This window comes from Alosa alosa, chromosome 10, assembly GCF_017589495.1.
Source record: "Alosa alosa isolate M-15738 ecotype Scorff River chromosome 10, AALO_Geno_1.1, whole genome shotgun sequence".
In the NCBI taxonomy this organism is placed as follows: domain Eukaryota; kingdom Metazoa; phylum Chordata; class Actinopteri; order Clupeiformes; family Clupeidae; genus Alosa; species Alosa alosa.
Window position 1 is genome coordinate 23,930,772 of NC_063198.1, and position 22,344 is coordinate 23,953,115.

The 22,344-nt window shown below is 41.7% G+C and overlaps 3 protein-coding genes across 3 annotated transcripts; 2 read left to right on the forward strand and 1 right to left on the reverse strand.

The window, feature by feature from the left end:
• Nucleotides 1–1,320: 1,320 nt before the first annotated feature.
• Nucleotides 1,321–9,815, forward strand: slc26a6l (solute carrier family 26 member 6, like). Its single transcript, XM_048254288.1, has 12 exons — nucleotides 1,321–1,857; nucleotides 2,346–2,485; nucleotides 2,912–3,022; nucleotides 4,819–4,997; nucleotides 5,939–6,103; nucleotides 6,484–6,636; nucleotides 7,306–7,385; nucleotides 8,232–8,379; nucleotides 8,786–8,899; nucleotides 9,111–9,188; nucleotides 9,276–9,371; nucleotides 9,679–9,815. The coding sequence occupies exons 1-12, from the start codon at nucleotides 1,718–1,720 to the stop codon at nucleotides 9,787–9,789; spliced, it is 1,515 nt and encodes a 504-aa protein (XP_048110245.1). The 5' UTR covers nucleotides 1,321–1,717; the 3' UTR covers nucleotides 9,790–9,815.
• Nucleotides 9,816–10,404: 589 nt separating this feature from the next.
• On the forward strand, nucleotides 10,405–13,430 carry LOC125301647 (solute carrier family 26 member 6-like). The gene is made up of 7 exons (XM_048254293.1): nucleotides 10,405–10,432; nucleotides 10,649–10,741; nucleotides 11,030–11,140; nucleotides 11,412–11,855; nucleotides 12,297–12,351; nucleotides 12,485–12,630; nucleotides 13,141–13,430. The coding sequence occupies exons 1-7, from the start codon at nucleotides 10,415–10,417 to the stop codon at nucleotides 13,168–13,170; spliced, it is 897 nt and encodes a 298-aa protein (XP_048110250.1). The 5' UTR covers nucleotides 10,405–10,414; the 3' UTR covers nucleotides 13,171–13,430.
• Nucleotides 13,431–14,579: 1,149 nt separating this feature from the next.
• On the reverse strand, nucleotides 14,580–21,681 carry p4htmb (prolyl 4-hydroxylase, transmembrane b). The gene is made up of 9 exons (XM_048254447.1): nucleotides 20,753–21,681; nucleotides 20,478–20,556; nucleotides 19,226–19,416; nucleotides 18,947–19,043; nucleotides 18,624–18,786; nucleotides 17,745–17,930; nucleotides 17,323–17,413; nucleotides 17,088–17,211; nucleotides 14,580–16,724 (listed from the first exon to the last, which is right to left on the reverse strand). Exons 1-9 carry the CDS (start codon nucleotides 21,065–21,067, stop codon nucleotides 16,507–16,509), a joined length of 1,464 nt encoding a protein of 487 aa, XP_048110404.1. The 5' UTR covers nucleotides 21,068–21,681; the 3' UTR covers nucleotides 14,580–16,506.
• Nucleotides 21,682–22,344: the final 663 nt, after the last annotated feature.

Consider the following 22,344-nt stretch of genomic DNA (forward strand, 5'->3'; position numbering starts at 1 on the left):
GCAAAGAGTCTGGAGGGCTTGGTTCAGATTTCAACACATCATGGTCTTAAAGGGACCACTGTCCTTATGGCTTTAGTAAGCCACATGTACATTGTTTGGTTACAGAGGATGTTCTCCCTCACCATTTGCTGCCCTGTAAATGCAAATGGTTTACTGGTAGTCCTACTATATTTGTGCTTCATGAAATACCTATAGAAATGTAATTCGTCAGAGGATTTTGGATTATGAATGTGGTGAGTTGATCTATTCTATCTCATAATAAATTGTAATGTGAAATAATACACATTGAAAAAATTCAACAAAAAAAAATGTCAAACAATTTAATACCATCTTTGGTATGAGTGAGTGAGTCTCAACCACCAACAGTGGTGGTGTCAGTCATTAATGGAGATGCATCAATGATCAGATAGATTAACTTACCACACCACAGGTGTTGTTCAGCATCGCCTCTTTAGTTTAGATTAGTTGACAGAGCTGAGACATCTTTAATTTAAGTACTTGAAAAATAATTTGAGTTCATGAATAGACCTACCATTTTTTCAAATGGAATCTCACACTCAACAAAACAAACTCAAAGAGAAGTGAAGAAAACACATCAACACATCCAGCACCAACCTGGGTTGCCCTGGGTCTCCCATCCCACACCATCTTAGTTTACATGCATTTCTAATGGTAAATTACGGTATGCGTTTATCAGGACCCCAGCCACTAACTTTAGGTTATGATAATTTTCATGGTCATTTTTGGGATTCAGTTGGCATACAGCCTATCTTCTATTTGTAACAATGTATGTTTATCACTATTGGATTTGCTTTATTCCTTGTGTGCCATATCAATAGAGATATTTATTTAAGGCCTGGCAACCATCTTATGGGCTATGGTGATATTGTAATTCTGAATAATAATTATCTATTTATTTCTGTAAAATTACTTTTTGTGATTTAAGTCTTTTTGGATTACCATTCGCTAAATACCCATTACCTTCACCCGTTTATATCTGTTTAAATCGGTGTATATTACAGCTCACACTACATTAAATAATTTCTAACACACTGAAGAAAAGGGGAGACTGTGAAAAGATGGGTAAAAGTGAAACTTTGGACTTTGAAGTTGCGTCATAATAACCCCCTGCCCTTCTCTGCTTCAGTAATCATATTTCTGTAGTGTAAGGTGTTTCCAATTCCTGCTTCCTATCTTTAGGAGCACCACTTTGTATGTTAACCAAATGTCATCAGTTACGTCCTGTTGTCTGTTGCCGTTTCCTGCAACTAAGTAACTTTCCATTCAAACCCAGCTAATAAACTGAGAAACATGGAAAACTGTTTGAATTCCACAGTAATTGGTCCTTGTCTTAATATGTTAAATAGTATCCAGGTTAACAGATAGGTACTTGAGTTATTAGCTTCAAGTGGGCTTTTATGCAGTGACAGGTAGTTGGTCAGTGGGGTCAAACTCTGCTTCATCATAGGCCCCACCCCTTATCATGGCTATATACACATCTACTGTAACACTCAACAAAAACTAGCCTGTGCTTTGCCATTGTACATTTGAATCATGTTATTCCTTATATGTCACTGAGTGAAGGAGTAGTGTAGTGAATCAGTACATCATTTGGAACTGAAACTGAGATCACTCAGATTTGGAGAATACTAAATGTTTTTAGGTATTTCTGTAGAATTGTCTGTGTCTTTAGGAGAGGTGATACGGAGGAGAGAAGATGGGGATGGCAAAGAGAAATGCGGTGGTGACTGTGCAGAGAGAGATCATGGACGAGCAGAGCCTGGAGGATTTAACACAGAGACTGGATTACAATGGCCGCCATCCTCCACTTGCTAAGTGTCTCAAACAACGTGTCAGGTACATCTAACTTTCACAAATGATCCTGATCCTGATCCAAATGATTTTTTTTTTGATGGAAAAAGTAGGCCTAAACTTCAACTTAAATGAAAGAGTAGCTTAATGTAAGCTTAAAGTTAGTTTACACTGCTCTAATTTGATTTAATGTCAACATTTCAACTTGAGGGAAACTAAATATAGCAATACAAACAGTGAATCTATTGCTGTTCATAAAAAAATGATCATATCAGATAAAAGATTATGGCTACTAGCCTCTGTGTATAATGGAGTGAAATCAGTTATTGTATTGGGACAGACAGCTTTAGATAGATAGATAGATAGATAGATAGATAGATAGATAGATAGATAGATAGATACCGGTACTTATTCATCCCGAGAATTTTTTTTAGCTTTCTGAGATTCAGACAAAATGTTTCTATGTAGAGTCTCATTTTTGAGAAAAGAAACTTGAGTGTCCGTGTTTTCTGCTACTTTGCCTTGGCACATAGATGCAGTGTGGTTGACCTGAAGAGGAAGGTGGTAAGCTGCCTTCCAGTTCTCTACTGGCTGCCTCGGTACTCCATCTGGGACTATGGAATGCCTGACATTGTATCTGGCATTAGTGTTGGAATTATGCACCTTCCCCAGGGTAAGATGAAAATTATTTACATTAATACATTTACATTTAATCCTTTTGCTGATCATTTTGTCTAAAGCGACCAACATCCAGAGCAATCACGGTACAGTGTGAAAAGGACACAATAGGGCAACAATCAGTACAAACTTTGTATAAGAGATGATTCAACGTTAAGTCAAGTGACGTAGATAAAGAAGAGACAGGATGGAGACGAAGGTAGTTAGAGAGGTTTTTGAAGCCCATGCTATTGTAGCAACTGGTAGCACATTCTACCCTTGGGGAACTACAGTTGAAAATAGTTTGGATTGCCATGAATTTGTCGCCATTTTGTAAGAATGCATGGAAATGTATTTTTTACTTTGTACTTTGTAATAGAATACAATTACATTGTGCTGTTGTGATTAGCCAAGACAATGAATCTCTGTGTGTGTTCTTCAGGGATGGCCTATGCTTTGCTGGCCTCTCTGCCTCCTGTATATGGCCTCTACACATCCCTTTACCCAGCCCTAGTCTACTTTTTCTTTGGCACCTCCAGACACATCTCCATTGGTAGGTGAACATGTTTGTATTTTTGTTTTGTCTGGCTAAACCTATTTTAAACCTATGGGTAAGGCTATTTGCACCCCTGGTACAATTAGCAGTGTATGCTATTCGTACCCTGGTGCAATAAGAAGTGAATTCTATTCGTACCCCGGTGCACACAGCAATGTGTTCTATTAGTACCCCGTCTGGTACAAATATCAATGTATGCTATTCATACCCAGGTCCACACAGCAATGTCAATGTCTTCTATTAGTACCCGTCTGGTACAAATATCAATGTATGCTATTCATACCCAGGTCCACACAGCAATGTCTTCTATTAGTACCCGTCTGGTACAAATATCAATGTATGCTATTCATACCCAGGTCCACACAGCAATGTCTTCTATTAGTACCCGTCTGGTACAAATATCAATGTATGCTATTCATACCCAGGTCCACACAGCAATGTCTTCTATTAGTACCCGTCTGGTACAAATATCAATGTATGCTATTCATACCCAGGTCCACACAGCAATGTCTTCTATTAGTACCCGTCTGGTACAAATATCAATGTATGCTATTCATACCCAGGTCCACACAGCAATGTCTTCTATTAGTACCCGTCTGGTACAAATATCAATGTATGCTATTCATACCCAGGTCCACACAGCAATGTCTTCTATTAGTACCCGTCTGGTACAAATATCAATGTATGCTATTCATACCCAGGTCCACACAGCAATGTCTTCTATTAGTTATTCATACCCAGGTCCACACAGCAATGTCTTCTATTAGTACCCCGTCTGGTACAAATATCAGTGTATGCTATTTGCACCCCTGTGCATTTATTCTGGCATATTGATCACACAATGTAATAATATATATATATATTTTAAAACAAGCAACATGTTTTTTTGTTGTTATGTAACAGGGTGTGAATAGCTCAGCTGTGTAATAGACACTCTGAATAAGGTATGCTGTTTGCATCAATGTACTGTTAGAAGTGGATGCTATTCGTACCCTGGTGTTTATAGTACAGCATGCTATTTACACCTTGGTGCATGAACCTTGGTGCAATGAACTATTGTTGCAATCAAAACTTCCGTTTGAGAACAGATTTCTTGTTCAAATTTCGCGCCTTCTCTCCAGAGACGTTAGTACACATGCACACTCACTCTGCCAAAACGCATCACACGGGAATCAAATCCCGGTCTCCCACGTGCTAACCCTGCTGTGACCACTGCACTCAATCTTCTTCCACAAGGAAATGGTGTTTGCAGGTAAACTTTTAGTTTAAAAGCCTGAACGTCATATTCACGAAATTTCTGTTAACTAACAAACTGACGGTTGTATGTGTTCACTGAACCAAGATTATGAAAATAAAACACAATTTTTCAATCTAAACTTAATCTCAACAGATATTACTGCCGAAACGTTTCAGAATTCTTCACTTTCTGCTGACGAAAAAACGAATGTCCGCCATGTTTTTTTGTGCACGTGAGCAACGTCTTTTTTTTGTTATGTCACAGGGTGTGAATAGCTCAGCTGTGTGGCCAAGGCTATTCGTACCAGGGGTGTAAATAGACACTCCGTAAACCTATTTAATACTATACTCTGATGAATCTGCTGCAATGTTTTCACCTTTGTACATGTCACACATGTTCCAGCTATACTGTCTGACTACATGTCTAGGTGTCTCTCTTAACAGGGAGGTATGAATTTGTTCATGTTGTTGTCAAAGTGTCTGAGTACATAGGAGGTGTATGGATATTGTGTTCATGCTGTTGTGTGCTTGACCTCTCTGTTGGGATGCATCTGCAGGCACCTTCACCGTGCTCAGTATCATGGTGGGCAGCGTCACAGAGAGCCTGGTTCCAGACGGTCCAGGGAGCTTCATTTCGGACAGCAGCAACTCCACCGCTGAGTATGACATCACGGCCAGGGACCTCCACAGGGTGCAGGTGGCAGCCGCCACTACAGTCCTGGCAGGCCTTATCCAGGTCCCTCACACATGCTATGATCACACGCATGTTTCATGAAAACCCACAACTGTTTGCAACCTTGTTCACAAAAAAAAAACATTCTGGTAACACTTCACCTTACAACAAACATACTTCTCACTAATAATTCCTACAGAGGGATGATTCAGATAACACAGGGGGTATCTCAATATACCTAAGGATCAAAGGATGGTAACCATATTTCACAACATATAAGAGGTTAAACTAAAACATTTCATTCAGTGAGACTTATATAAAAATATACCACACTCTATAGCAGGTTAAATGAATTATCTGGAGTAAAATGCACTTTAGACTAATTTACGGATGATTGGGAGTACATACGTTGAGTTGACATCAAAATCATGTCATTCGGATGTGTTTTGAGAAAGTTCGATTTTACCGTTTTTAGTCAAAACTCGTTAGCCTGGAAGTGACGAGGGCATGTCATTACGCCGCTACAAAACGCTATTTTTATATGGACTTTCCCCTAAAGATGCCAGCTGCAGTAGCAACATTTCCGGAAAGGTACTGGCTTGATGAAATTCATTCTGGACTCTCTATCCGACCACATAAAGACCTCGGGATACTTCGGGTTGGCTTTAGGGACCCTCTACTCACTACCACGTAAGTGTAATGTTTGGAACTGTAGAAGAGGTATAAAAATAGCGTTTTGTAGCGGCGAAATTACATGCCCTGGTCACTTCCAGGCTAACGAGTTTTGACTAAAAACGGTAAAATCGAACTTTCTCAAAACACATCCGAATGACATGATTTTGATGTCAACTCAACGTATGTACTCCCAATCATCCGTAAATTGATCTAAAGTGTATTTTACTCCGGATAATTCCTTTAAATCATCACATGTGTTCTGTGTGTCTATAGGTGCTCGTGTGTTCTGTATGTCTGTGGATCTGCTCATGTGTTCTGTATGTCTGTAGGTGGTCCTGGGTCTTGTGCAGTTTGGCTTCGTGGGCACATACCTATCGGAGCCGGTGGTTCGTGCTTACACCACTGCCGCTGCGGCCCATGCCGTCGTAGCGCAGCTCAAGTACTTGTTTGGAGTCTCACCGACGCGCCTCAGTGGCCCACTTGCTCTCATCTATGTGAGGAGAACTGCCCAATTACATACCACACAAACATTAAAGGTGCAGTCAGTGATCGTACGATTTCAAGCCCATAACATTTTTGGGCTTGAAAACAAATTTGGGGCAGCCTGTCTCCCAAACAAAACTCTTGTGTGGAGTTTCTCTGAGAATACTGACGGAGGGGTGAACTACCTCTCTGGTGTGTTTTGTTGGTCCTTGGGTAAAATATAATGTACGTTGTTTTGGACAAGCGTCTGCTAAGAAATTTAAATATAAACATAAACACAAACAAAACAAACAACGTCATGCACAATGGACTGCGCCTTTAATGGGCTCTACCAATTGCACTCAACCAAAACAAGCCTAACACTGCCTCTGATGCTTTGGTTCTGTGCTAGACGCTGGTGGATGTGTGCTTGCTACTCCCTGAGACCCACCTCCCTACGCTAGCGGTCAGTGGTGTGTCCATGCTGGCTCTGATCATCGCCAAAGAGCTCAACGCAGCCTACAGACACAAGCTTCCTGTGCCCGTCCCTGTGGAGCTCCTTACTGTAGGCCGCCTGCTTTCACTTTCACTCATATTTTCACATTACACGCTCATGTTTTTAAGAAAGCCATTACATTATATGACAATGAAAAAACATGGTCCGCATTTGGTGTTTTATGTTCTTTTTTCCGAATTCATCCAGTGCTCTATACTATTACATCTCTCAATTGATTGTAATCAAAAGACATTCAAGTATAATCAAGCACATCCATGGTATAGTTGTAGATTTGAGCTCCAGTTTTTCGAGAAACAGTTCTGGCATCTGAGCTCAGCTGTGTCGTGTGAGGCAGGCTGGCGTGCATGTTGTTATGCTGCTGTAGGAGTCTGGCAGCCAGCCGGCCGGCCTGTATGCTGACTCAGCCCTGAGCTCCACGCTCGTCCTGCTCCACACAGCACTGCTGGGCTAATTATCACAGATAGCAGGGGACAACTCTGGCTTCTTATTCACCACACGTGTACCTGCACCCCTAGCACATACTTAATGACACACACAAGCACTGTTTATGTGTGTTTGCTTGTGTGTGTGTGTTTGAGTGCACTTGCATGTCTCCGTTGTGTGTGTGTGTGTGTGTGTGTGTGTGTGTGTGTGTGTGTGTGTGTGTGCGTGCATGTGTGCATGTCCATTGTATTCATTTTGTGGATGCACAAATGCTTTGCTGTTCTCTCCTCCTAGATTGTTGCAGCAACACTGATCTCGTCCTATGCAGAGCTAAGTACCTACAAGGTCCCTGTGGTTGGGGAAATTCCTTGCGGGTAAGATCCACAACTCATCCTTCATTTTGCACACACTTCTTCACTAGACTGAATGCATGATATGAATCTACTGAGTGCACTGGTTCTAAATTTGAGACACAGAAATACACAGCTGCAGCTGTTATCTGTGTCAATGCATGTCTGCAGTTTCTATTGAAAATGTATTCAGTCAGCAGTTGCGTGCTGATGGCTGATGCTGACCTCTCAAAATGATTATATCATGGTGGTGACCAGCCGCAGGCACATAACGCCACTCAGCTGCAACCAAGAACCCCAGACACTGCCTCACCTCACGCTTCATTTCCCAAACAAAGACCACGGAGGCTCACTCAGGGTCTGCTGCATGCGTGATGTTTAAATGTGTTGCTGGTGTTACAAAGTCGTGAACATCAGTGATACTGTCTGTGATGTGTGATACTGAACATGCACATAGGGGTGATATCGATTATGGTGATCAATAGAGGCATTGATCACTGGAGCGTAGAGCTAAAACTTGACGTAATAATTCTGTTTATGAAACACCTACAAGTCAACGAATCTAGCCTGAATGGAAATAATATATGAAAAATAAATATATATATATATATATATACCGGTATATATATACAGTATACATATATATATATATATATTATATATATATATATATATCCTGAATTATTTTTTTCCAGAGCTGTATATACAGTATATTACAGTGCATATTTCAGGTGCTGACTGTGTGCACACTATACTCTTTTAGCTATATTCAGCTGTCATTTGCCATCAATGTATGTATGTATTTGTAATTAACTGGTAATTGTTAGTCATGTTTGCTCACTGATTGGCTGCGTTGTCTCCGTCCGTCAGGCTGAGCCCCCCCAGTGTGCCTGACTTCAACATCTTTGGAGAGGTCATCGGGGACGCCTTTGCCATAGCTATTGTGGGCTATGCCATCTCTATCTCTCTAGGAAAAACCTTTGCCTTGAAGCATGGATACAAAGTGGACAGCAATCAGGTATGCAAAGGTGTGGTTGTCACAGCTGAATCACTCTGAGCATGTTATATGTTCCTTGAGGGTTTCCGGTTGAAACGTTCAAAACCAACGCAGATACTTTGAAATGAAAATGAATCAGACTTTAGCATAATGCTCTACAAAATGTTGACTTTTTTGTCCCCAAGTTACCATTAGCTCAATGTTGTTAACTGTACCACCGGAAATGCCTTGGGGAACGCTCCTGTTTGTTTCTGCAGTTGAAAGAGTCTATATGCATGATTTTCAAACAAGTGATATGAAGTGATATGGCTCATGGTATTGCGTTTTCTTGTCGTCAAAGCTATCTGCACTCACAACAGCATTAATGTGCTGATGACCTCTGATTAACGTGTGCTCCATCTCGTCTCTGCTGCTCTGGTTGTGGTAGGAGCTGGTGGCTCTGGGGCTCAGCAACACAGTAGGAGGATTCTTCCAGTGCTTTGCCGTCTGCCCCTCCATGTCTCGCAGTCTCGTCCAGGAGAGTGCTGGAGGCAAAACCCAGGTACCGTATCCCAGGTTTCTCAGCTGGCAAAGTATAGGGGCAGCAAAGCTTTTGTCTAGCAACAAAAAAAAAAAAAAAAATCACAATGTACATCATGAGTTGGCTATATAGCACACTACATATTTGGAAGAAATTCCACTTTCTCTTCCACTGAGATGTTGCACACATGCAAACAGATGTGATGCCAAGTCCCCCTCACTCTTTGCTGCAGATGGCAGGGGTCTCCTCAGCTGTGATCGTGCTGGTGACTGTGCTAAAGCTCGGACCTCTGTTTCAGGAATTGCCCAAGGTGAACTTTCCTCAAAGATTGTAGCTATGTTAATTTGGGCATTTATGACTTGTATTATAACAGTTTTTTTTTTTCTTGGGCTTTCAGGCTGTCCTAGCTGCCATTGTCATTGTGAATCTCAAAGGAATGTTCAAGCAGTATTATGATATGGTGACTCTGTGGAGAAGCAACAAGATTGACCTGGTGAGAGTTAGACAGTGCTTACTATTTAACAAGCACTAGATTTTAGGCCTATAGGTTAGTAGCAGGTTATGAGGCATATCCTGGCATATATTTATATTGGCATAGGTTAGTATCAGGTTATGAGGCATATCCTGGCATATATTTATATTGGCAGGTTATGAGGCATATCCTGGAATATATTTATATTGGTTTGCAGAATTATTCTACAGAAATTATGATCATCAGCTGCTGCTGCTGCCCCCTTTGCATGTTAACCCCATTTCTTTCGCAACTGCTGATTACTCACATTGACATGTTTTGTCTGTAGCTTGTGTGGCTGGTCACCTGGGTGTCCACACTGCTTTTGAATTTGGACATGGGACTTGGAGCCTCTGTTGCCTTTGCCTTGCTGACTGTTATCTTCAGGACCCAGCGGTAACTTATCATCTTTTCTCTCTCTAGTTTAGTTTTTTTCTACTCTCTCTAGAATTTAGTTTTACTCCAGTTAGTTCCATTCTAACTGAATAGTGAAGGCTATGCTAGGTAGTTTATTTTATATAGCACTTTAAAAGCAACAGTTAGTTCCAAACACAAAGAAAAGGTTTAATAGGTCATAACTGAACTGCTAACTGAACTTGGCTATCTGGGTTAGTAACCCACTTCCAAATTGGCTTAAGAGGAGGGGAGCCAAAGATAATGTCTTAATCATTTAATTGGCTGCAACTCCAGGATTTGATATCCTGACAGCTAAACAGTTTGTTGAGGGTGGAAGTGCACATAGACTGAAAGGCAGATAGAGCTATGTATCCATCCAGTATCTCATGTTGTGCTCTGGGGATAGATGGTAGAGGGAGAAAAGCAAGGGGCCTAAATGGACCCTTCCCAAAATGTTGGCAAGACTGTTCCTTTTGAAGGTTAACTGGTCAGACTAGTTCTCCCTCACCTGGGGTTCTCTACCCTTGGCATGTTCCTTTAAGGTTAGGGTCAGACTAGTTCTCCCTCACCTGTTCTAGGTTCTTGCAGGCCGAGATTCCTGGGACAGAACCTGGACAGAACATGGAGACATGGAGACACACAAAGGGGTGAGAAACTGCAGCACCAGGCAGGCTTGCTACTGTTTCACTGCAAATTAATTACATTGCTAGGATGCATGGCTTTTTTAAAACTATTTTTTACTTTTACTATTGCTAGAGTGAGTGATTTGAAAGAGTGTACTCCAACCACTCTGAATAAATAACAGATATAAAATGAAAAAGTGATTTATTGTCAATCACCCTCTAAGCTTTTCTCTGTAACAGGTGAGAGAAGTCCCAGGTATCACCATTTTCAGCTCCTCAGCTACAGTCTACTTCGCCAATGCTGAGCTTTATCTGGAGGCCCTGAAGGAAAAGGTCAGAATCAACCCCATCACATCCCCCAGCACCTCTGTTCACTTAACTCTACATCCCCCAACACCTCTGTTCACTGAACTCTGTCTAATTTTAAAGATAGTCCCTCATATCCCCCAACACCTCTGTTCACTTAACTCTGTCTAATCTTAAAGATAGTCCCTCATATCTCCCAGCACCTCTGTTCACTTAACTCTGTCTCATCTTAAAGACACTCCTTCCCGTGCCCTGCACTCATGTTTTCCCTGCCCGACATGACCCGTTATGATCCGTGTGATCCCATGTGTGTAGAGTGGGCTTGACATTGGTAAGATGATCATGTACAAGAGGCGACAGGAGGCCAAGCAGAGACGCAGAGAGAGGAGAGCCAGGAGAAGGGCCAGGAGGCAAGCTAAGAGATGTGTGAGTACATTATACCACAATATAGAGTCCTTCAAGTGCAAATTGTGTGTTCTGAGTATATGTAAGGGATAATATTACTGTCTTTCTTTTCAATTAATTATCAGTTTAGAGCAGTTATCGGGCGGCTATTCCTATTCAAGTGAATGGGGAGGCATATAGGAAGGGGCGAGATATGTGTAGACAACGGCCATATTGGCATTGCAAACTAACCCCATGCATTTCTATGGAGGATTCTTTAAGTGCTGTGTCTCTGCTTTATCTATCTTATCAGCAACAGGCCCTCAGGGCAGCCTCCCAGAGGAGAGAGGTGTTTTCTGTGGAGGAGGAGGCCACCCACTGGCAGGATGGACAAGGTAAGACTGAAACAGCGCCCCCACTGGGGGAGGAGCAGCGTTGGCGGCCGCGTGAGAACAGCACGGTCTTTGTCATGCCAGACTCCCCGGGCTCGGCCGAGGGCCAGTGCAGCTGGGTGTACCTGAAGGGCTTGGATCCAGATAGTGACACCCAAGGGTCAACTGTAGAGGATGGCGACACTGCTACATTGGATGGAGACACGGCCACATTGGATGGAGACACCACTACGCTGGACTCCGGCAGCATGGAGAGAATGTCCCTGGGCTCGCTGGGCAAATGGACCTGGGACATCCACTCGATCATACTGGACCTGTCCACAGCCAATTTCATTGACACAGTGGCCATCAAGTTGATGAAAAATGTAAGTGAGACACCATGCTTGGATTGACTAGAAGTGGATACAAGATAAAAAGAGACCTGGGAGTCTATCCAATCAACACAAAATCTATTTGCAAATTTAATACCATGGGAAAGATCCTAAGTGTAACCATCGGCGGGTCAGCTAAAAGTTGTCACATGCCACATGATGGCTTTAGTTCATACACAAGAACTTTGCTCATAGACTGACTTTGCACTTTGCCTTACATTTAAATTATTGTGTTTGTTTTCTAAAGTCTAAACAGTGAGGAGGGTGAAAGAGACGGATAGAAACATAGCAGGCAGCTTTGTTGCATCAGAAGTGAGGGAATACTATTAAATACATGGAATGTTTCCATCTCATTTGGAAATGGTTCATAGCAAAAAATCTGTGGAACTGATAAATATTTGTATCTAACGAGATTAGGACCTTTCATCTTTCTAGATTGTCCATGATTTTGGTGAGATTGACATTGATGTTTACATGGCCGGGTGTCAGGGTAAGTCAGACCAAACATGGTGCTCTTCAGGCAGTTTCTATAAGCACTTCTCACTCCTTCCCTCCATTTATAAAACAGACGACAGTATACCATAATCACTGGCTCTCTCACTGTGCTTATTGTTGGGCTCTAGCCACGGTGGTAGATGAGATGGAGTGTGGTGGATTCTTCTCCGACTCTATGACCAAAGAGCGTCTGTTTGCCACAGTCCATGATGCTGTCCTGTACTGCCAGAATCACAAAGGTCACATCTCCCACACCAGTTATGATTACACACTGGTAAGCTGCAAATTGCATTCAAAACACAGACAAAATCAAAATCAAAACAAGTTAGTATATGGTGTGTGCTAATATGTGAGAACTTGAGAAGATAATAATTATTGATGTACTGTAAGTAAAGAAATGAGACAGGACATTGTGCAGATGAAAATATTTTGTTGGTAGTTAACTCTGTTTTTATATACAATTTAATTCAGATGATATATGTGATGCAATAACGTGTGTCCTGCCTACCAGCTACCTAGTCTGTGCTTGGTAAAATAGAACTAAACTTTATTTGCCTATTGTTGCCCAATGTATTACCAAATTGCAGCTGTCATTAGCTACCTTTTAATATCTGCAAACTATCGTTGGTGATTCTTTAGGGTGTCGACCTGTTAAATCGTTATTTAAGACAAAGATTAACATTAATGTTGGTTGGCGAGTGTTTGTTTTTCAAGAATGATTGTTAAAGATCTATTTCAATATTGTATATCAGCACTAACATATTCTAAATACTGTTTTCGATAGGAACTGGATATAAGTGGCACCAGGCTCTAAAAAGTAGCACCAGTAGGTGTCAAAGAAGCATACTAGAAGAACCCTGTGAAATGGAGTGAGTTCATGACTTGTCCAGATGTGTTAGGATAACCTATCATATCTCTCTTGTACTTGACTCAGACATGCATCTGAAATATGACTTGCATGTACAGTGTTAAAGGGATATTCCACCATTTGGGGAATTACATGCATTTTAATAAAACCAACGGAAAATCTTCTAGGCTGATTTGACATGGAACTATACTCTCATTCAGGCGTAATAATCCAATCACTAACCAATTTGTCTGCTGCAGCTCAACCTTTTTGCTGGAAGTTAGCCTACGGGGAACTATTTTCAGGTGCTGCATGATATCATTGTGCTGCTGCACCCATGGTGTTCCTTGATTATTACGCTGGAATGAGAGTATAGTTTCCATGTCAAATCAGCCTAGAAAATCACCATGTTTTATTTTCCGTTGGCATTATTCCACTTTCTAACTTGAGGGAGACAAGTTTTAAATAGGAAACTTACTTTTAAACGTGATGCTAGCAGGCGAGATGCTAATGGTCTAATCCAATTCAATGATCTATGCTAGGCTGGAGCTAAAAGTGGTATCGCCAGACTGGCTGGATGAACTGGAGAAAGGTAAAAATCAATTGTTTAACTCAAGGAGAGGGGGAAATGAGTGTAATTCCCCAAATGGTGGATTATCCCTTTAAGAAGTTGGTCAAATATTGAAAATAAATGTAATAAAAAGTTCCTCTCTTTGCTTATTTTACAAATTTCACACTACATTATTCATATGTTTTACATATTATAGAAAAAGGACAATTTTCCTATCAAAATTTAATGTCTTCTTGTCTACTGTCTGCTTTCATTTGATCATCTTCATCAGTATTGTACAGTATGTTACTACCAATACTTACTATGTGTTTTATCCATTCTATCTTTATTGTAACTTTTTTTTCTTTTTCATGTGTACTATATCGACACAAATAGCTACTGATGGGTTACATGAGGTCATAAACCTTCTCTTTACTGCTGTTTTTTTCTGTCAGATATAGATGATCCTTTGAAACATATTTGAAATGTGAAATAAGTCATTGCCAGTTAGTAGAAAATGGGTAAGATCAATAATTAGTTGATCATGTAGTATATTTTTTGATTATTGAAATTGTTTTTGTGTCAATTATATAATTATTATTATATAATTATTATTATTATTATTATTATTAATTCATCAAGAGTTGTTGGTAGGGATGATATCTGACCACTGAGGTTGTTTACGTCCTTCCCCTGGAATGGTAGTTAGAACCTCTAATAACAATCTTACAGAAGTTTTAGAACAGCTTAGTAAATTCTAAAACTGATCTGGTATTGTAAGACATATTTGTTGTGCTACTGTTATAAATAAATCAGAAATCATATGTAGTTTAGAGTTTTTTTAGTTTATTTTTAAATGGCTTTTAATGGAACAAGAAGAAACCTGAGAGGCTAGAAATGCAGGGAGTGATCACTTTTCTTTGTGGTGCTATTTTGAAAAATGAAAAGTGATTCAGTGCAATATACACAGTTGTTCATTACAAATAACCTTGACATACACTGAATCAAACTGACTGTATACATGTGGAAGCAAAAAAGTGAATTAAAACCTGAACTACAGCATCAAATACATAGGAGGTGCAAATAACATTTCTCACATGCTTTGTTTAGTCTAAGGCCATGATAGTCAAACATTGGTGCGTAAGGAGAGCAGATGGTGCATTGGGTTTAGCACAACTTATTTTATACAAATGAAATGTGTGAGGGAATTTATGAGGAAAACATGAACTATGGGGATGTCATGCACCAATTGCCTATTTCTAAGTCCAGATGCAAAGAATCCTAGAACTAGTTAGTGTACTTTAATGGGAGGCTCTGCCAGAAAAGAAAGGTTTGAATACCACTGGTGTATGAGAACTGCATATTTTGGAAAAAGTATCCCTTTAAAAAACTAGACATATACGGCTGCTTAACACGGGGGTCAAAGAATTAGGCCCGGGCTACACCGGGTCTGCAACCGAAGCGCTCTGTTCACGTAATATCAAAATAGTTTAAGAAGATTTCTTTAACTTTTTTTGAACATATGCACCGCTATCACGTCTGGTGTAGCCAGTTGATTATAGTGGAAGTTAACTGTTGCAGCAGACGCTAGGCGAACGGAATGCTTCAGTTACGTGCCTGGTGTAGCCTCCTTGTTAGTCTCTACAAACCCCCAAATCCCAAACAACTTACAATACATCTAGAATAGATTCTAGAATAAGTGCAAAACGCGCATGGGTACAGCTTTTCAGTGTATAAAAGTATCAAGAATCAAGATCAACCAAGCATGAATATAGGTTCACATGAAGCAAAACCAACTCTCTTTGACATCAATAAACTGCTGCCCAAAATCGTCCCTGAATTCATCTCATACATGTTCCGGTGAAACAGAAAGCCCGCCAGGGGATGGACAAGGCATTTATAAACTCAGTAGTCCACAACAAAAGCCTTAAAAACATCTAAAGTGCTTCAGGTGGAAAAATACTTCAATGTTTTTCAAACAAACACATGTAATCTAACATTCAAACACAAGGGAAACTTCAGCAACTGGTCCTAAATCTGCACACACAGCAGGCAGGATTTTTGGCTAAGTTGTCACACACAAAGGAAGTTAGATCTGTAATGGCTACAGGTACGTCACCAGGGTCATGCTTTTGCTATGGGTGCAGGGAGAGGCAGGGGGCAGAAAAGGATGTTACAAACTGCCTAGTATCATTCACTACATTAGCATGGTTCTGTGAAATATTTCGAAACAGCAGACCACTGAACTCTCAGACCATTGCCACAAGTGACCATCACACATCTAGTTATTGAATTCTCATGGACTACAGCAGAAGCTGGTCAGTCAGTGTTAAAACATGGAAGATGTTCATCATGAACATCCTTTGTGAAAACATTGATTTGTTACTAGAAGATGTATTATTAGAGGATAACACAGCCAGTTGATGATTGAGACATATCACACCAGGGTGATACCAGCATCCTGTCTGAGTGTATATCTTAATAGTCATCTGGACCTGCGCAATCTTATTCACCCTGTTAAATTGCCCTGCTATTGTGCTGAACATCAACTCTTTTAGATCATTTAAATAAATTAGCTATAAAAAATGTCAGTGCATATTTAGCATAGATATGACAGGGTTGGCTGGATAAAGCTTTTTTTTTCAGACCAGTGAAGTTGTGTGTACAAGATAAGCAAGTAAGCAGGTAAGAGTGTGTGTGCGTGTGTGTGCATAGGTGTGTCAGCTGTGTCAGGAGTACTTTTGGTCTGTGAGCTATAACTCCACATGGGACTCCATGTGGCGAGGGGAGCTGGCGTCTGAGGGCTCGTCGGGTGCCCCCTGTCCCTGCTGCTGGGACACTAACTCCTGGTAGCGGGCCTGCCTGTGGTAGTCCGGGTCCACGTTGATCCAGTTGTTGGCGACCCACTTAGTGCCACTGGTCACCACACAGCCTCCATGCAGAGAGTACTCATCCTGCTCGCCAACCCAGCCTGTAGCACAGACCACAAGAGGACAGGAACTTACATTTCAAACCTCACCATTAAACTTTAACTTCATAGGGTCAAATATACCTCCATATGAGCTAAATTACAAAAGACTCTGTCTTTGTGCATGTGTATGCGTGTGTGTGTGTGTGTGTGTATGTGTATATGTGTGGCTGGGTGAATGTGTAATTGCATGATGGCAATGGGTTGGGTTATATGTGCATGTGCATATGTACATGTGCATACTGTATGTACATCTATGAGTGTGTGTGTGTGTGTGTGTGTATGTATGTATGCATGTGTGTGTGGCTGGGTGAATGTGTCTATGCATGAAAGTGTTGAGCTGTGCGTGTGCCAGGTGTACTGTACCTCTTCCATCAGACAGGTAGTTGTACCAGAAGACTGCTGTGCCTTTGGTAGGTTTCACTCTTAGGTTTCCCTTGTCACAGTTCTTCCTTGTGTCCAAGAGATCCACATCATTTTGGATCAGCGACTGAAACACACACACACACACACACACAAAACAATTAAATCCATATATTATTTTATTAGCAAATCAAATGATGCACACAGAATCATGTAAACAAAGAGAGGCGAGGCTCACCAGTTCTTCATAGGTCCTGTTGTCGGCTACAGGAAATGTAGTTTCTCCACCGCCCTCTACTGAGTTCAGGTAGAAGAGCACTGTGATGTACCTTATGCACAAAAAAAACACCAAAGAAAATACCAAAGATAAAATAACCAAACAGAACTATTTACTAATGCAAGAGAACTACTGGAAGTCCTACAGAACAGACAGAACTTTTTACTAATGCAAGAGAACTACTGGAAATCCTACAGAACAATTTCTAGCATTACAAATAAGTATGTAACATTGATACAATAATTCCATTTTAAGTGAAGATACAACTAATATAAAATTATCTCATTTAATTGATGAAACTGATAACTAATAGATATGAAGTGGTTGTGACGTAACCGCTACAGCTCTATAGATGCTACTGAACTGGCATGAGGCCGCCTGACCTGCAGGAGGTCTCGAAGGGCGAGGAGGAGTTAGCGGCCAGTCGCGTGTGTGTGCATATGGTCTCTGGGTACACAGGCCCGCTGTCGTGATGCCCGTGGTAATGGCCGCCCTGCTCATAGCGCACCACCTGAAGGGGCTCGCTCAGCTCCACCAGCTCTGAGGGCAGACGGGTCAGGAGGGTCACCCTGCCGCACCGGCCCCGGGGTAGAGAACGGCGATGGTGGTGGAGGGGGTCGAAAGAGAAAAAAGTTCAGCTGAAGTAGTGAGATACAGTGGTTCTTGTATTCTTATACCCAGTTATTTAAAAGGAGGGCTTGTGTTGAACCCTGGTGCATTTCCCCTGAGAATTTTGTTTGTTTGAGTGTACAGCAACCAAATTTGCATCTGAACAAAACATATTCTATCTGAGATGTCCCAGACAAAGTCATCTTGAGACATATTCATGCTAACTGTTGAACAGTTTCTTCCTGGAACTATCCCATTCAAACTGTACAAAACAATAGACCTAAATATGTAACAACATTATCTCCCCTGTATCCAGATTGTTATGTATAAAACCTTACCACCACAAGGAACCGCTTTGCAATTGGTTAGAAGCATGCTATGCCCCCCAGGTATGCGAAAAGGTCCTCAGCTGGTACAGTACACAGTATGGACATCAGTATGGACACAAAATATGGCTGCAGTATGAAAAGGCCGTATGGACAGAACGTATGACGAATTTTGCGTCATCTATTCAGTGTGTAGGCCGCATCCATCAAAGTATTCCTTGGGCCTTAACTAGTGATGAGGATTTTTTCCACACAAGTTGATAAACAGGCCCAGAGTAAGCCAAGAGTGGGGGAGACGCGTGTTGTACAGGCTGCAGTGCAGCGTACCTCTTCCTGAGCTCTTGGAGCACCTGGTGGGCGCCCTGTCCTTGGTAGAGCCAGGTGTGCCTGCTGTTTCTAACCATCTGACTGCGCTTTAGGCCACGTCTCTTCAGAAAGCGCTGGAACGCATCGCCACTTAGCGCACGGAATTCCTCCAGGCTCAGCAGACCTGGGGGCAATGATTTTCATGGTTCCACATAGTGAATAAACACATCTCCATTTGGCGTTACTGATTGTGAATAAGAACAATGACAGCAACAGTAATTATTTAAATTCCTTGTCAATGTTATGGTAAATTCAACTAAAAATTCAACTTTGGCAAGTCTCACCATTTCCATCTGCGTCTGCGTGCAAACCTGCGTAAATCTCACGCAGGTTCTCTGGAGTCAACCAGATCCCATCTCGAACGCGGGAATGTGTCAGAATCTGCAAGCATCGACAGAAATTACACAGCAACACTTGTCTACTGCCTGTGGTCTGTGACTAACAGACATACACAGATACTATGAGCGACACAGCTAACATAGGCCATTTGCAAATACACAAAAACTCACAGACAAGTGGGTCACCACAAACACTCACACGCACACACGCACACACACACACACCTCCTGCGGCTGTAACTGGTTGTCCTGGTTGAGGTCCAGCAGGTTGAAGATCTCCTCTGGGCTGAGGTTGAGCTGCTCAGCCAGATCCTCCTGCCCTTCTGGGACCATCACCTGACTCTCCATCAGACCCTTCAGCCGGGCCAGCTGGATGACCACGCGACACTCCTCATCCGACAGGAAACCAGGGACCTCTGCAGCCACACACACGAATTGACAAAACACACATACAGACACACACACACACGCAGACATGCACATACATACACACAAACATTCACACACTCACACACACACAAACAGCCAGACAAGCACATACAAACCCCCCAGACAGACATTTAAGGCAGACCAAAAGTAGGCTATACACAGCATAAGCAAGAACATAATGTAAGGGTATGAAGCAAGCAGGTACATGGATATCTAGACATGGGTCTGAGGATATACGATATACGTCTGATGATGTCCACTCCTTTGTTGAAGAAGACATAAGTTTATCTGTCAATGTGAAAGATTAAGACTGTACCCTGTAAACCATGACTTCACCCAATATGTAATACAAATACAAGTTTGGAAGCTATATTTTTGCCAATGCTAACTATGTTGTTGTTGGTTCTTGCATGCCAAAGCTCTTGGCTTTTAGCTACTGGTAGTTATAGCGTTCTAGCTAAACGATTTGCCCATACCACTGCTCAAAACACCATAAGCCTGGTTCACTTGCCCATGGTTTAGAACTGCACAGTCAGATCACCAAGGCTGGCTTAATGGTTAAAACATGCTCTAGAAGTTAATTTTCTTCAGCTTTCAAATTTTACCCAATATTAATTGGTGTGACAGGTTAGGATAGGAAGGTAGGAATTCTATTGTTATCTGTTTAGAAGGCTTGATGGAAACATAGGTCCTGTGTAGGCCACTACTAATGCAAGTCTCATAATGGGGCCTAAACTAATTAATATCATTCAAGTTTGTCACACATAAAGATAAGTCTAAATCAATCTGAGATTGGTCCTTAACATCCTGCTTAACATACTGCTTTGACTGAGAATACCCCCAGCCCAACTAAGTTCATTGAGGGTTCACATAAAATATTTAACCATATAGCTTATTTTAATTAAGATTTAAGGTAATCTTAATTTTCTTGGAAGGCAATGGAGAATCCCTCCAACCACTGAACCGACCAAACTTGTGGTGAGTCAGAGTCCAACAGATATATCAGCATACAAGGAGCATGCTGAGTGGAACCTGACTAAATATTTACCAAACAACAGAGGTTTCAAGCTGAGTGTCCTCATCTCGTGTACTTTATTAAGAAGAGAGATCTTCTGCACATGCCCCACCTGCAGGACAGAGGTTTCATTGACAAGGTAGCAACGGTACAATAACTAGCTAACTAATATTTCATACTGTATGATCGTTTCTAAATATGTAACGTTAATCCAAAACCGTTTCAACGAGTAACCATGTAACCATGCACCGCCTGCAAAACTAATTATATCTTTAAAAGTTTTGCAGACTTCAAAAAATGTAGCCTACCCGAATTCCCTCGATGCGAGGAAGATGCATAGTACGTGCGAATTTCTCATGAGATTCAGGTCTATCAAAATCGTTGTGTTTATGTTGCGTGCTACTGGAGAACTCTTTTCTCGATGAGCCGTTATTGTAGTGGACGTAGAACAGCAGTGCTATGACATTAATGATGTAGACGTGGAAAAAGACCATGACGACCATAAAGTAAGACCGCGAACACACACTGCTTTTCTGCAGCGGGACACGCTCACGGGACACGGGTCGCAGAATTGGCGGTGACCCCTCCGGCTCCTCTTCGACACTTTCATGTGCTTCCATCATTTGGTCTCGCGTAGAAAAGGGGATTTTCACCAAAAACAGTTACCCGAGGCTATGCTAGCCCCAGGTCAGATATCATTTGCAATGACTGCAACGCTACTTGAGAGGTCGCGTGATTAAAACATTCCAGACGATAACGCTGCTGTTAACCAATGTTGTTGTTAGCCAGCTCGCAAAAAGTTTACGCATGACAGCACACGATTATTATACAGCTATCCAAGACAGATGATCTCATTCCTGTGATTCGAATTGTTCGAAAACGCAGTATTTCGTTGCACAATTCAATGTGATAAATGTTCATCACAAAAATACGGACGTAGCCTAAATAAAATACACACCGTATGCGATATCGCCTTTGCAGTGAAGTGATGGAGATGACCGCTTCTTATTTACGTTGTGTTTAGTTGTCTTCCGATGTCCACAACCCATGCACTTGCTTTCTGTTAAACATTCTGCATGATGCCAGCATCATATCATTATTCTCCCTTCAGTTTTAAAACGTAGGCTATTTAAAAACGAAGCAGTTTCCGTATTTACATGCCCCGTATCAGTGAGTTGATAAAACGCCATTGCCCTGACAACTGCGGCATCTCACACCAAAGACCACTGCGGTGACAGCAACCAGGGACCATTTGAATAGATAAAGATGGAGCATGCACAATGCTGCCCGCTGGTGGTGCTTACCCATACCGACCACATGCAGCAATCAACTTGCAAAGGCATAGATATATATATACTGACTGGAAAAAATGTTCAACATGTATAGGTCCAATGAGAATGAGCTTAAATCAACCTTGATTATAATAAGTTAACTGTCCCGTGGCATCAAGGAAGCAAAAAAGGAATACACTCACAAGATAACCACCCACTTCAAAGACAGCAGGAACTCACAAAGCCTATGGCAGGGCATTCAGGCCCTCACGGACTACAAGCCCGCGCCACAGAGCTGTGAGAGCAACATCCCTCTGCTCAACAACCTGAACCGCTTCTTTGCTCGCTTTGAAGCACAAAACAGCACCTGCCCACAGAAGACCCATCCCCTCTACATGAGCAGCCCCTGTGCCTCTCTGCCGACAGCGTGAAGAGGACACTTGCTGCTATCAACACCCGTAAGGCAACAGGTCCAGACAACATCCCAGGTCGCGGCGCTGAAGGACTGCGCAGGGAGCTTAAGGATGTCTTCACAGACATCTTTAACACTTCCCTGAAGCAAGCCATCGTCCCATCATGTTTCAAAGCTGCCACCATCATACCTGTGCCAAGAAAACTGCTCCATCCTG